The sequence below is a fragment of the Podarcis vaucheri genome, assembly GCF_965113315.1.
Source record: "Podarcis vaucheri genome assembly, chromosome: 5".
Classification (NCBI taxonomy): Eukaryota; Metazoa; Chordata; class Lepidosauria; order Squamata; family Lacertidae; genus Podarcis; species Podarcis vaucheri.
In genome coordinates, this window is record NC_138763.1 from 81,780,152 (window position 1) to 81,795,510 (window position 15,359).

Here is a 15,359-nt window from a genome sequence, read left to right on the forward strand (position 1 = left end):
GGCCAAATTTTGCACGGTTGCCATAAAACTTAGGGAACAAGACTAAGGCATTAGAAGCAAATTATAGATAATATGGTAGAGATTAAGCCTTAAACCATATTTAAACTGCTGCCATAATTGTATTGTTTATCGTTATATTGATTGTTAATTTAAACTTAATTTTATTGTGTTTCTGATCTGTTTAGCACGGTATGTGAGTCTGGTCTGGTACCGTAATAAATTCAATTCAATTCAAAGGTGATTCAACTTCAGAGGGAGAATCCTCAGTCTTCCTTTGCAGGTGCAGCTTGAATTTGAGTTGAGCGGCGAAAGGATTTTGTTCCTTTGAAGTCGTGGCTCAAAATGCTGCAAGTTTGTTCCTCCCCGTTGCATATCCCGTTGCATTCTCCTGCCACTGTTCACATCAGAGTGGAGGAAGGGATGCCTTCACCTGTTTATTTCTTTCCACACACCAAGTGAAGTTTCTTTCTGCACCCATGCTGTCATCAGCACATGCGCAAAAGTTGCCTGAAGTGTTCACACCACAAAAGAATGGCAGTTTCCATTTTGGAACCAGATGGAAGCTGATTTGAGGGAAGGTACACCAAAAAGGAGTATTTCTCCAAAAGCTATGGGATACAGGTGGACTGTGGCTAACATCATGTGAACCTGGCTTAACAATACTTGTGGTGGGAACATGCTGGAGCCATAGGAAATGGTGATGTGAACACACCTTTAGAGCGCACTCCCAATTCCTCCTTTTCTATTTAGCCTCTTGGGTTTACCTTCTGGCACTTGACATCATAGCATGCGAATCAATGGACAGATGGGGATGGTTTGGGCTATACCACACTGAGGGCATTAGGCCCATGGGCTGCAGGTCCCCCAACACTACACACACTTCGCATGGAAATAAGTCCCATGGAACTCATCAGGACCTACCTTTGAATAAGTATGTATAGAACAAACAATTGGAGCAAAGTGCACTAGTGATTCAGGTGTGTAGACTGATGCTAAGAATTAAGGACAGGGTGCCTCTGAGCAAGTGGTTAGTGCCAGAACCAAGTTCATGAGCTCTTTCATGCAAAATTTCACTTCTGCTTCTCACCTAAGCACTGTGTTTCAGCAACTTAGTTTACAGGGACAAAGGTGTTTTTTTTGGTGTTGCTGTAATACAACTGTGTGTGGGGAGTGTGTGTGTATCAGAAATCCCTTGCCAGTCTCCCCCAAAATATCTACCAGTAGATCCCAACCTATCTTCTGCCTACCTCTGCTCTATAATATACACAATTTGTTTGAGTCTTTGCTGTATATGGATTCTATATAATGCACACTATCTTATAAGTGGGTTTTAAAGAGACTTAAAATCCAAAAATTGGGAATTTTTGCACAAGTCCATCCATTGTCAAAGTACCCCCCCCCCCACACACACACATGCACATATAGAAGCTCCATCTAAAGATAGGTTTGCCCCCATTCCCAGCAAGGAAAAGAAAACAGCTGGTGAAAATTTGCATAGATTAATTATTTAAAAGGAACATGTAACTATTTTGAGATTGCCCACTACATCGCATTGTGGGATAGGGCAGCCAGATGCAGAGTAGGAAAGTAGCTTCTGCACCTTTATAAGCTAAGCAAGCTACACAACTGAAATCCCTGCATCTATGCAACTATTAAAGGTACAGGGACTCTTTTCTTCTTTTGCATCAGGCCATCCTTATTCTGCAAGTACCAGGAATAAAACAACTGGCTGATAAAATGCCATCATGACTTAAATAAGAGATTGATAATATGTTTTGTCTACATAGTGCCCTTTTTGAGTGTATGAAATATTTCACATACATAATGTCAGCACCATGTCCCACTATTTTTGGAGATGTCCCACCATGTTACTGCAAATGGAGGAAGATGCTGAGCAATGTTACCTTGCCCAAATGCAGCCTAATCCTGTGTGTGCCTGCTTAGAGTAAGTCTCACTGAGTTCAATGGGGCTTACTTTCCCAAGCAGGTTTGTTTAGAATTGTAGTAGGCATAGAAATGCCATGGCAGAGATGAAATTTGAACTGGAGACTTCCTAGTTCACAGACAAGCTCACTGAACGTGACCTACTGGCTCTCATTTCTAAATAGTCTCTCAGACTCAGATATTATGTTCTTAAGCCTTAAGAACTTCAGAGTAGTGAGATAGTAGACAGCACTTCTGCCTCCTGGTGCGGGGCTCAAAAACGATCCATTTGCTTAACTTCCCCTTTCCTTCAGTTGAATAAAGCAAAAATCCAAATACCTGCCCAAAGCAAGCACACCAAATGTTGCTATTTCAAATCTTGCCTGTCCCCTCACTGACCAAGCTTTGAAGGAGGGTTATGGCCTAGATTGTCCCTGGATTAAGTTGCTAATACTTATAAATGCCCCAAGGGTCTTGTGTTCCTATATCCCATTACTGTCTCTTCTGACCACCAGCAGCAGCAGGTGACGATATTTCCTATCATCTGGTACCAGATCACCACCTCCTTTCCCAGATCACTATATTTTTGATGAAAATGCCAAGGATTGAACCTTGGTCTTCCTGCATACCCCAATGAGTTATAGTCCTTCCCTTGCTTGATGGTGGGGCAAATAAATGTCTTCCTGGTCACAGCAGGGTGGGCAGGTTGGACATCGAGGAAATTGAGAGAGAGAGGTATGGTGACTGTGTGCCAGCTTCTGTTTTCAAGTATCATTTCATCTGAATTTGGAGTAAACATTTCCAATGAAGTTTCTTTAAAAAAATAACAACATATGTAAGGACAAAGTGCCTCTGACTTATACGGTACACCCCCTCCCTTTAAAAAACAACCCAAAGCGCGCATGTGTGTGTGTTTGTATAAAACAAAATAAAGAAAACATGACTCCTGACATAAACTTTCCCCCTTGTTTTTGCAGTTTTCTGTGCAGACAAATTAACAGAAAAGTAAATACTGGATAGGCTTGGCAACCCTTATTCTATCTATCTATCTATCTATCTATCTATCTATCTATCATCTATCTATCTATCTATCTATCTATCTATCTATCTATCTATCTACCTATCTATCACATCCCACCTTTCTTTTGCCATAGAACTGAAGGGGGCATACAGCCCCCAGTGGTGCAATGGGTCAGCGCATCTGGCTGTTAATCAGAAAGTTGGTGGTTCAAAACCACCCAGGGATGGCCGTGGGAAGGATTCCTGCATTGCAAGGGGTTGGACTCGATGACCCTTGCAACTCTACAATTCTATGATTCTATGAGGTTCTGGCACAATCTCTTGTCCAGGTACTGAACACACTCTAACCTGCTTATTTCTGGCAAGGAGGTTGCATCATTTACCCTCAGACCCTACCCTGGGACAAAAGGCTTGGGACGCAGGTGGCGCTGTGGTGTAAACCACAGAGCCTAGGGCTTGCTGATTGGAAAGTTGGCGGTTCGAATCCCCACAATGGGGTGAGTTCCCATTGTTCAGTCCCAGCTCCTGCCCACCTAGCAGTTCGAAAGCTTGTCAAAGTGCAAGTAGATAAATAGGTACCACTCTGGTGGGAAGGTAAACGGCATTTCCGTGCACTGCTCTGGTTCGCCAGAAGCGGCTTAGTCATGTTGGCCACATGACCCAGAAAAACTGTCTGTGGACAAATGCCGGCTCCCTTGGCCAGTAAAGCGAGATGAGTGTGCAACCCCAGAGTCGTCTGCAACTGGACCTAATAGTCAGGTCTACCTTTACCTTTTAGAGACATAGCATCTGATTCAGTTGGAAAGTCCTGTTTCTAATCACTGCTGGCAAAGAATGGCCTTTAGCTGTCAACATGAAAGCACAGCAGAATCCTTCAGAGATATGACCCAAGTACAAGCAGTGTAGCTAATTATTCCACTTATTTGGCCAGAGCACCAAAGTACCACATTCTTGATAGAAGCTGGACTGTCTTAGGGCCAAACTAGGCCTGACACAGGAGATCTATACAGTATAACCTGACACCGCCCCCCTTTAAAATTCAATGCAGTTATGGTGAGGCCTCCAAATTCATTTGGAGCCAGGGGGCAAAACAAATCCCTTTGCAGACTGTATATCACCCCCAGTTTTGTGTTCTCCATGCAGGAAAATTTACATAGACCTTTCCTCTGCAAGTAAGAAAGTAAATTAGGAGGCCTGTTTTTACCAGGAAAATGCTTTGCTGGCTGCTGCTCTGATCAAATTCAGAGGCCCCACAGTTGCATCCAGCCATCATGAAATACTCCATTTGTCTCCTATGCTACATCTAGTTTGGTCATGAATGCATCATATATAAGTCCGAGTCAACTACCAGAGCTGCTAGTGGGGCGCCTTTAAGCACACATCTACTTGCAGAGGTCTTCATTGATGCCCACAGCATCCCCAGAGTCCTCCATTGGAATGAGGCTGGAAACAAACATTCTGCTGTAGCTAATTGAGTAGACTACATCATGTGTTTGGTTGCAGTGTGCCTGTGGCAACCCCTGGTCTACTACACAGCCAAGTTCCCCCCTCCCCAAGCCATTTCGCTGCCCCTAGTGACCACACAAGCTGAGATACATTCCCCAAGATGACATGTGGTGACTCAGGTGATGTCAGGATGTGGCCCAATACACGCTGCACCTTACCACCCTGTGTGCAGAGTGCAGAAGACCTTGGACAGCACCTCTTGGCATGTACAAAGCTTTATTGGTGTGTGTAAAAATATCCCTTTTCCACTTCAGTCCCCAGGGAGTCTGTGCAGACTGGTGGGCCCTCTACAGAGAACTGCTAACTGGCTGCCTAGGAACGCCCTTTGCGAGAGGCATCCCTGGAGTGGGCCAGGGCATCAGGTACTAGTATTCTATTATTTTCACTGCAAGGCTTTTGGGAAGACCTCTGGAGAGCCACTGCCAGTCTGTATAGACAGTATTGAGCCAGAGGCACCAAAGGTCTTCCAAAGGCAGCTTCTGGTTTCTGTTCCATTACCACCACCTCGGCCCTAACATGCCATATGGATATAACGCCTCAGGTACCAAAATGCCTTGGGCTTTCTAAAAGATTGCATTGTAGGTTCAGCTGCATACAAAAAGAGGGCAGCTCCACCTCTTGGTAAAGTGCCCTCTCACGGGTCTTCTTCAGCCTATTGGATGCATTATCTTCGGGAAAACTTTCCAAAGGGTGTATGCTAGTGATACACTGGATCAGGAGCAAAGGTGAGTGGAGCAATGAACACAAAACGTACCCTTGAAAAATATGCTAGCTTCTGCAGCCACCTATAGACCCCTCTCTATCCTTCATCCAAGGAAGCTAGCGGCATGATCAGCCTTCAAGGACTCACCCTGGCCAAACAAAAAACACCCAAGGAGGGTTCAAAGCAAGGCTAGAAGGGGGTGTGGCCTGAGAAGAGGTGTGGCCTGGGGAGAACCCCAGAGGTCAGGTTTAGAGGGCCCCCAGGCCTGAGCTTCCCCAACACTGATGCAGAAGAATCCAGGTTTAATCACTGACATCTCTAGTTAAAAGTAGCTCATATTGAGGTAGATGAAGTGGTGGGTTGTTGTTGTTGTTTGATGCAGCAGCATTGTCTGTTCATATGCAGATCAGTATTGTTTCAGACAAGAATTTCACTAATACATTTTCCAAGGAAGCAAGGTTCAACTCAGAATGGACTTCAGTATATATCTGGATGTGTGTCTATGAATTTAATTATTCTGGGGTTTTTTAAATAAAAAATTGCTTTACAGTAATTGTAATCCACTGTGTGTGTGTGTGTGTGTGTGTGTATACGTGTGTGTGTGTGTAATAAGAATTATAAAAAAAAAAAACAGAAGAAGGAGAGAAACATATTTCTGCTTAGATTTCCAGAATGTGTTAATAATTCCTTTGCATGCTCAGGGCCTAATCTGCTGTCCAATGAAATAAATGCCTTGGCTTCAGTTCGGTTGTGATCAAGGTCTCACCACACTGGTAAATGATGTGTCAACTGAACTGGGAAGTGTTTTATGGGCTGTGAAGAGAGCAGGCTTTCAGCAGTGTGCGCCTTCGCCTCTGAGGGGTTTACTGTCCATGTAAACCTGCTGCTGATCATTCCCCCTCAGCCCTGTCATCAATATTTTAAAATTAAATGTCTCATTAAAATACAACACTATCTCAATAAAACTCCCCTGAAATCAAAATATTAGATTCTTCCCCTCTCCCCTCAGAAATCCAAAAACCCAACCCTGATTTCTTGAACAGGTGGTATCAATATCATGCTTTATCTATGTAATAGTCGTGTGTTAACATTCTCTCGCTTGTCACACTCTTCAAAGCCCACCATGCCAACACACTCTGGTGTTTCCAAGGCTCCACCACAAATTCTACCATAACACCAAGAAACAGAAGCATTGGCAGGGACAGACAGATGAAGGAAATGGAGATGGTGTCTGGTTCTGGACATAGTTGCAAAGAGGCAAAACTGATCCCAGACTGGGCTTCCCTGGGGGGCAGTCGTAACCTTACATCAGTGCACCCTTATACTTTATGCCATAATAAAATGAATGGTTCCTAGGTACTCCTGAGAGGCAAAAAAGCAAAACAAAAAACATTGCTCCTGGGGCTTCCCCACCAACCATGTTTCTGCCTCCATGCGCAAGAATCCCATGTGAGAGGAGGAGGGCAATGTGTCTATGTGCACTCTTTGCAAAACACCCACAGGGGCCTCTGCAATTTAATGGACTTCTTTCCACACACACTCTTCTCATAATAATGATGAGCATTTACTAGCTGCACATAATTGATTGCAGTAGGTAAGCTTTATATTTCTGAATGAGAACGAGAAGGAAATTAAAGCAACCTCGGATAGCAGTTCAGGCTCATAGAAAGAGCTTTCTCTGTTCTATTTCTCAAAAGGGTATTGATTACAATTTCTGGAACATTGCTCTATTTTGGCTCTTCTGCATTATGTGATCCAGCTTTGGCTGCTCTTTGTTTCTCTGCTAGGCCATAAATTAATGCAAGAGGAAGCAGTTTCACTGCGCTGATGAATTCTTGCTGGAGACCTAGTCTGAGTATAATATTTCAGTTTTACATAGCAACAAAGTCACTGTAGAACCAAAAATATCAAAGGGGGGTGGACTCTAAGGCTATCAACGAGTTAGTTTCCTCAGTCAATTGACTGTCTTGCTTGTGTCTGATTAAACAGCATCATTAACAGATTAAATATTACATTATAATACCAACTGCAAGTGATCTTCTGAGGAACTGAAAGCAGATTACCGTTTCTCTCAACTAAATAACGCAGGCAAGTGTTTGGAAAATTAACTGCAGCACATCAATTGACTGAGGAGCTGCAGAGGCATATACTGTATGCAACAACAACAGCATAAAACAGGGGCGCTTCTAATTTCAATCCAGTAATCAATTTTTAATCTGCAGTGCATGAACCTGTCGATTTATATACTGATTTGATCAATGCTTTCAGCCCTAGAAGAGCATATATTATGGGGAGGAGGGAATCATTTCACTTTATAGTAGGAACTCTTAAAATAAGGTTAATATGGTTTCCGGTTCAGGATATAGTTGGTTTCTGGTTCAGGATTAGTTCCCTATAGTCCTGGAGTCCCCGGTCTTTGTTTTGTATTTTTAAATGCCAAGGCTCCCTTCAGTAGTTCAAGACACACCCTTTTGAGTTTCTCTCCCTTTTGCTGCACAGAAGATGGAAAATCATCACCACCTCTTCTATCAGAGTCTGCACTCTCATGCAAAGATGGGGAATCATTTGCCTTCCAGATGTTCTTGGACTTCAACTCCCACCACTCTTGACCATAAGCCATGCTGGCTGGGGCTGAAGTAAGTTATATTCCAACAACATCTGGAGAGCCACAGTTTCCTCACCTCTGTTCCATTTTTGCAACCAGGGCAGATTTCCAGTCCTTTAACACTCCTACCCCACCCCATAAAATGGGACCAGTTGATGCTGAAATGCCAAGTTGTCCCTGTGCAAATGGAATTCTCCTGTTCAGGAACTCTTATGGGGGGGGGAATCCCTCACTACTCTAGTCATTTCCCCCCCCAGTATGACTATGTATGAATATGTTTCCTGTGTGAGGTTGCAAATGCTGGTCCTTTGAGAAGCTATTCTTCCAAGTCTGCTGCCCTCACAAAGCCTCCTGGCAAGGAAACATTGTATTAAAATTACAGTGGTACCTCTGGTTACGAACTTAATTTGTTCCAGAGGTCCGTTCTTAACCTGAAACTGTTCTTAACCTGAGACACTTCTTTAGGTAATGGGGCCTCCTGCTGCCACCGTGCCACCCGTGCACGATTTCTGTTCTCATCCTGAGGTAAAGTTCTTAACCCGAGGTACTACTTCCAGGTTAGTGGAGTCTGTAACCCGAAGTGTTTGTAACCCGAGGTGTTTTTAACCCGAGATACCACTGTATTATAACACACTTCCAATACAAGATCTTTGATTAAACTTTGCTGCTCCATCCGGTTTGTACTGAGGGCAAGTGCTCCTACTGTTCCACCCTAGTGATGCTACTGCTACACTCCCAGCCTCTTGTTACCATATACAAATGGGTGTGTTGCCCTGAAAGAAGCCAAAGCAACTACAGAGTCCATTGTTTGTCTGTTTTCATTCTTCACACCTACAACTCAGGCTTCCTTTATACAAATTTAATAAATAAATAGAATTGTGGCAGATTCCAACAACCTTGTGTCCTCCAGATATTGTTGGACTACAACTCCCATCAACCCCAGCCAGCGCAGGCCAGCAAGGAAGAGAGTTATGAGGAACAGTTGAGAGAATTTGGTATGTTTAGCCTGGTAAAGAGGAGATTGAAGGGAGATATGGAAGCCATCTTCAAACATCTAATGGGCTATCATGTGGAGAATGTAGCAAGCATGTTTTTGCCTGCTCTGGATGCTAGGACCTGAACCAATGGATTCAGGTTATAAGAAAGGGGATTCCGACTAAACATCAAGAAGAAATTTCTGACGGTAAAAGCTGTTTGACAGTGGAACAGACTCCCAAAAGAGGTGGTGGATTCTCCTTCCTTGGAGATTTTAAAGCAGAATTTGGGTGGCCATCTGACATGGATGCTTTAGTTGAGATTCCTGCATTGGAGGTGGTTGGATGTCCCTTGGGATCCCTTCCAATTCTACAATTCTATGTAGCCCTACAAATTCTGGAGGGAACAAGTTTGGCAAAGTCTTCGTTATTGTGGCCGGTGTCTCATTTTGAGTCACCTATGTGCTAAGGAATAAAATTAAAATAAGATTCTGAATTATCTCCAAGGGGGCTCATTGCATATGGGTCTTGCTTGTTTCTGCAGATAAAGAAGAGTGGATGACTCTGAGTAAATGATTGTTCATTGTTCATAACAGCTGTAAGAGAAAAAAACTGAGGGGGGGAGAAAAGCCTTTTTAAAAAACCAGCAAAGGTCTCAAACATCACTCCACATGAATTCATATCAGGCACTCCTCTTTCAAAAACACCAGGAAGACATTCACAAGGCCTACCTACAATTCGATATCTCTGATGCTTGTATGCCACTTTAAACCACCACGGCTTCCCCTAGTGGATCCTGGGAAATGTGGTGCTGAGAATTCTGTGAGATATCCTGAACCTTACCCTTCCACAGCACTTACGTTTCCAAAAAAATATTAGTAGTTAAACAGAGCATTACATATTTGCCTTTAGCGTGTGCCTTTCTCCCATCAACACAAGAATTTGCTCAGCATTCTCTTATATATATTTTCATATTCACACAATACTGTAGACCCAGTTTTTATATTTTATTGCTATTATTACTATTTTCAAGAAACAGAGTCATAGGAAGAGCAGAAACAGACAGCTGAGTCCAGAAACTAATGTATTTGAATGTATTCCTTTTATCTACGTTTCCCCCCTTTCCTACAAAAGGCCTTAAAATGGAAGGGGGAGAATTGAGGATCAAAGCGAGTGAAAGATGTAGATATCAGGTCAGAAGGTTGAGCACCCACCAAGGAAAATTACAGTATCACTTCCACTCTGTTCCCACTGTAACCTGATAGAAAGATTATGTGAAACAGAAAATTGTGCAGCTTTGGGGAGGGTGGGGGAGGGAGAGGAATTCCACATGCCCTATAAATTCCAATCCTTTTTTATGTAATCTATTTAATCTCCCGTTAATGATAATCACAGGCTATCAATGTGCTCAAACAGGGTCAATTTCTGGTGGATTTGCACTTCTTATATTTTGTGCTTTAGCAAAGCTGCAGGGGGCAGGGAAGAGCGAAGAGGGAGGGAACACATAGGTCTAAACTCTGATTTAAACAGTTATATTAGCAAGATCTGGACCAAGGATTGCTTGCAAACATAAACAGTCCTTGAACATATGTGTGGCATGGTGTGTGTGTGTGTGTGTGTGTGTGTGTGTATTAGAGAGAGAGAGAGAGAGAGAGAGAGAGAGAGAGAGAAAATGGGCTGGTTAGGGTGGGTAGTAGGTCCTGCCAGCTGACAGTCATCTATTAAGCAGGTTCTATAATCTAAGGACTCAGCAAGGTTAGAAAATCATAGTGGATTTACCAGTCTTCTTACAGATGGAGTTGGATTGGGGGAGGGAATTAGATGGGGGAGGGAATGGGCTGCAGGGTAGCATTTCCAAATTTCACAACATCCTGCCTGTCCAGCAGCAGACAATAAATGCATTTGGGAAATACCAGATAGGTTTCTGCTCTGAAGGAGCTTCAAATGCAAGAGGGGGCATAGCATGAAAAATCAGGCAGTCTCTGGAGGGAAGCAAGGAGAGGACTGAGGAAGGTGTGTTTCTGCATTTCAGCTTCATTTTCTGTAAAGGAATGAAACCCTCCCCAAATCACAAAAAGGACACTAGCCAAATGCAACTTAACAACCTTCCAGCTGTCTCTTGCCTGTTGACCACAGGATATATTACCTCTCACTGACCATCTCATGTACTCTATCCTCTTGGGCTGATTCCCCCAGGTTAATTCCACACACACCCTTTGCTTGATTTCCTCAAACCATAGCATCCTTTGGCTCCCACATATTGCTCTTCAGCCTAGATTATGAGCAGCAAACAGCTTTAAAGGAATATTTGAGAAAGAACAAAGAGGAAACAAATTATTTAAATAAGAAAACCCATCAAATTGGGAAGAGAGTGCAGGGTAATAAAATTGGTTCAGAATGGGATTTACAGTGCAAGTCTATGTTTGCCTACTCAGAAGTAAGCTCTGCTGAGTTCTATGGAACTTACTCACTGGTAAGTACAGGATTCCCATCTTCATGTAGCAACCCAGCTTCTAGCTTGCTCTACCATATCAAAGAAGACAGACAAATACCCAGTTATGATCACAGGCCCTCCACTCCTTAAATAGTGGTACCCAGAAGTTGGCTGAGTAGAGAGAGAGGATTGTGATGATATTTGTCCTAGATAACCTTCACAAGAGAATGTACCCAATCCTCATTTTCAAATGAGAGGGGTGAGGAGAATGGATTGGGGTGTGTGTGTTAGTGCTGGAAACCAATAGCCTAAGAGGGGGGGGAGGAAAGATCCCCACCCATCCACCTATCTGCCTAGGAAATATCCCCCCCCCACTATATATATATATATATATATATATATATATCTCCTTCATAGATGCACTCGTTTGATGAGGCTGGAGCGAGCCTCACAGGAAGAGAAAGGCGACTTCCCTGAGCTGATGCATATATTCATGGGGTGTGCTCTCTCTTCCATTCTCCTGAAATGGAATTGGGGCTCATTATTTTGCAATGGCGCAGCACCCTGGGGAAGGGACTGTGGATCACAGTTGGGCTGGAAAGCATTTCTTGTCTTGTCTTTTCTAAAGGTGGGAGGGGAATGGGAAGGTGAAGACAAACACACCAGCACAGAGGCACACACCCCTTGTCAAACAATCCTGAGCACAACCTAGCCAAAGCTCCAGTCCAAAGCACTAGCTCTCAGTTTTAACTTCCTCTTCATCTCCTTATAAGCCACAGAACCATCAAGGTCAGCATTTTTCTCCCTCTAGCCCAGGCCGCTAACAAAAGCCCTTGAAAGGACCACGGGTGAGGTCCCCAAACCTGCTACATTCCTTTTTCCTCTTGAATTGGGTGTGTGCGTTGATTTTGCTTTGGAGGGTGGGGTAAGGCAAAGCCAGAAATGACGAGGTGGGGGTTGGCTCCTCTCTCTCTCTCTCTCTCTCTCTCTCTCTCTGTTGTCTTGTGAATGAATTCCACCTCCAAGGGCCCATTAGGAGAGTTACATCTCCATCATCATCACCATCACAAACATCCAAAAGAGGAGGGAATCTCTCCTGAAAGAATCCAGGCTGGAAGAAAAGCCCAGACAAACTTCAAGGAAGCCTGGATGCCTTTGGGTATTTGCACCAAGTTACAAGCACTCGAAATCAGGTCTAGAACAGAGACATTTCAACAGCACCCCACCCCCTCCATATATATATATACATAAAGAATCACCCAGACGCCAACAACCCGGATTCCAAAAAAGGGAAGGGGGAAGCCTTCCCCCTATTGACGCAAAGCAAGAAGTTTGGTCTCACTTACGGTATTTGGGGCTGGTGTTGGCCTCTGGCGTGGTGGTGGTGCTGGCCTCTTGGAAGGGGGATAAGGTCCAGGACGGAGCAGAGTCCTGAAGATAGGTCTTGTAGGAGGAGGTAGTGTATGCCGCAGTGGGCCAGATGGGCAGAGGCTGGGTCCCAGGGGTGCCAGGCGCAGGGCGGGAAATCAGGATGGTGGTGCTGAAAGGGACAGCGGTGGTGGTGGTGGCAAGGACGGTCGGGGGCGCGACCGTGTGGCGCGCCGTGGTGGATCTCGGCAGGCCGGCGCGGATCGGGCCCCGGGTGCCCGGGAAGCGGGTGGGCGCCTTGGTCATGGTGGTGAGGCGGGTACTTATCCGATTGGGTGTCCTCGACGTGGTGGTAGTGGCCGTGCTGGTGGTGGTGGTGTCCACGCTTTTGGGCGGCGTGGTGGGCTGCTTGGAGAGGAAGAAGGGGTCCTGCTCGATGCCTTTGGAATCCATCAGCTCGGTGGGCACGTACTCCTTGACGGAGCCCACCACGATCCACTTGAGCAACATCAGGCTGAGCCCCAAGCCCACGAAGCCGATGAAGAGGGGCACCACGCACAGCCACGTCTGCTGCCGGTTCCACACGATGCAGTCGCTGCAGCGCACCTCGCGGGCCGCCGGGTCGGCGCCCCCATCGCCGCCGCCGCCCGCGGGACCCCCGGCTCCGGCCGCCCCCTCCTCGGCACCAGCTGCGGCACCCGGAGGAGAGGAGACCCCTTCGCTCATCCTCCTAGGGGCCTGGCACACCCTCCCCCCGGGGAAAGAAAAGGCATCGGGGGGGGAGCGAGAAGCATGCGGAGCAAAGGCGGCGAGGGAGGGGGCGCGCAAAGGCGAGAAAGAGAGCGAGCGAGCCACAGAGGGAGGGAGGGAGGGGTGGGGAGGGAGAAAGAAGAAGATCCCACAGAACGGAGGGGGAAGCTGCCGTCAGTTACCGAAAGGACATTTCCCCATTCAACCTAGAGCTCTGTAACCCCCCGCCATCACATATACATCCACACGCATTCACACAACCGCTGCTGAATCAGCTGGAATGGCCGAGCTCTCCCCATCCTCCAGCAGTGCTGAAGTAGCCTCCTTTTTTACCTTCGATTCCCCCCTCTTATCCCCCCCCAAAAATGAGGAATCCGCGGCGCTTCTTCCCGCACGAACCCAAAACAGCAGTCCCAAAAAATCCACCTCCTTCGATGGTGATGATGATGATCCTTGGGTGCTGGGGCTGGTGTGGTGCTTTTTCTGTCTCCCCCTTCTCGTTCCTAGCCCAGAGATCCGCATTCAGCAACAATCACGAAACCCATTTCTCCATACGGAAGCGGGAGTGGGAAAAACAAGCTCCTCTGGCTCCTGCTTTTGGGTGATGATGTTGAAGATGCCCCCCTTTCCACCCCACACCCCAAGCAGAAGCAGCAGCGGCTGGAGCAGCAGCGGCTGGAGCAGCAGCGGCGACATTCCTCGGCTGCTGGGCTTTCTTTCCTTCTCCCCCCCCTGCCCCCCACCTCCTTCTCCTCCTCCTCCCCGAAGCGACGGAGCAGCAAACTGCACCTGTTATTCAGCAGCCCTGCAGCCAACCCTTGGACAGCACTTTAAAGCGGAGAGACCAATCCGAAGGCAGCGCGGAGGGAAAGGAGAGCGAGCAAGCGAGCGAGCCGAGGCGCAGACGCGGCGGGAGAACCGGGAGCCGCTGCCGCCGCCGCCACCACCAGCCCGGCATTGCTGACAAGTCCAAGGCGACATCCAAACTGGATCCGGATCCGGGAGGGGGGAAATAATCATTAAAACAAAGCTACTCAATCAAAGGAGCTTCCAGCAGTTACATGAAGCGGGGAAAGGGGGTGGCTAAGGCGGAGGGGTGGGAAAAATCACACATACTGTACACCAAAAATATATATTCCTTATTGGGAATAACAATCCTGCCGAGGGAGGCGGCCAGGACTGTTCCGCGCGGGTCTCGGCGCCCCCTTTGGCCGGGCAGGCAGCCCTCTTTCCCGGAGGCTGAGTGCTCCTATTGCAGCATGTTGGGGGTGCGGGAGAGGCTGGTGCGCTCAGAGTAGGGGGGCGGTGGCGAGGATGCCGCCTCCCCGTGGCCAAGCCTCGGGGTGGTTTCTTTATTGCGCACAAAGATAGCGGAACGATCCGGGCAAACCCCCCTTCGGAGTGGGAGGGGGGAGATCCGGTAAGGAGTGGGGTGGGTAGGTGGGCAGCCGCCGCCGCTGCCTGGTCGGTTCCGGAGCGGCTGGCGTTCCGGGCGAGTCTTGCACTCCTACTGCGGCTGCATGCCCAAAGAGGCGCGCGGGTGCGCGGAGACGGGGAGGAGCCAGCAGGGCGCGGCGGCGGCGGCTACACCTCTGGCGCGGAATGCCTGCCCGAGCGGGTGGCTCGGGCGCCGGGTCCGGGACTCGTAAAGGCGCATGGACTCTCGTTGCAAGGACTAGTTGCTGTAGACAGGCTTGGGAAGGTGAAAAGAAAAAGAAGGAAAGAACCAAGTGATAACGCAGAGTTCACTGGGGCAACTCACTAGGCAACAGGGATGCCAACTTGAATAAAATATTGGGGGGGGGGGAGGTAAGCCCTACCCCACACAATCGATCACAAGACACGGTGCGCACAGATCATTTGAATGGCAATACCCATCAATTTTGGGGACGGGGCCCCGCAAATATTTTTTGGGGGAGGGGGCAAAGGACCTCAACCCCCAGGAGTTGGCTCCTATGCTAGGCAAGCCACTAGCTCTCTTTGCCCCCATTTCTTGCTTTAGCTGAGATTCCTAGATTGCAGGTGGTGGAATAGATGATCCTTGGGGTCCCTTCCAACTCTACCATTGTAGGATTC

General features: G+C 46.9%; 1 protein-coding gene across 3 annotated transcripts in view; it reads right to left on the reverse strand.

Moving 5' to 3' along the window:
- NRG3 (neuregulin 3) overlaps positions 1 to 14,761 on the reverse strand; it is a 615,395-nt gene extending 600,634 nt beyond the window's left edge. Inside the window, exon 1 of one of the 3 annotated variants that reach the window (XM_082222407.1) lies at positions 12,512 to 14,735. In XM_082222407.1, the coding sequence (XP_082078533.1) occupies positions 12,512 to 13,259 (748 nt within the window). In that variant the 5' untranslated portion in view covers positions 13,260 to 14,735. Of the gene's footprint in view, positions 1 to 12,511 lie in introns of all 3 variants that reach the window. The other 2 variants (XM_082222406.1, XM_082222408.1) reach the window with 2 other exon arrangements.
- Positions 14,762 to 15,359: the final 598 nt, after the last annotated feature.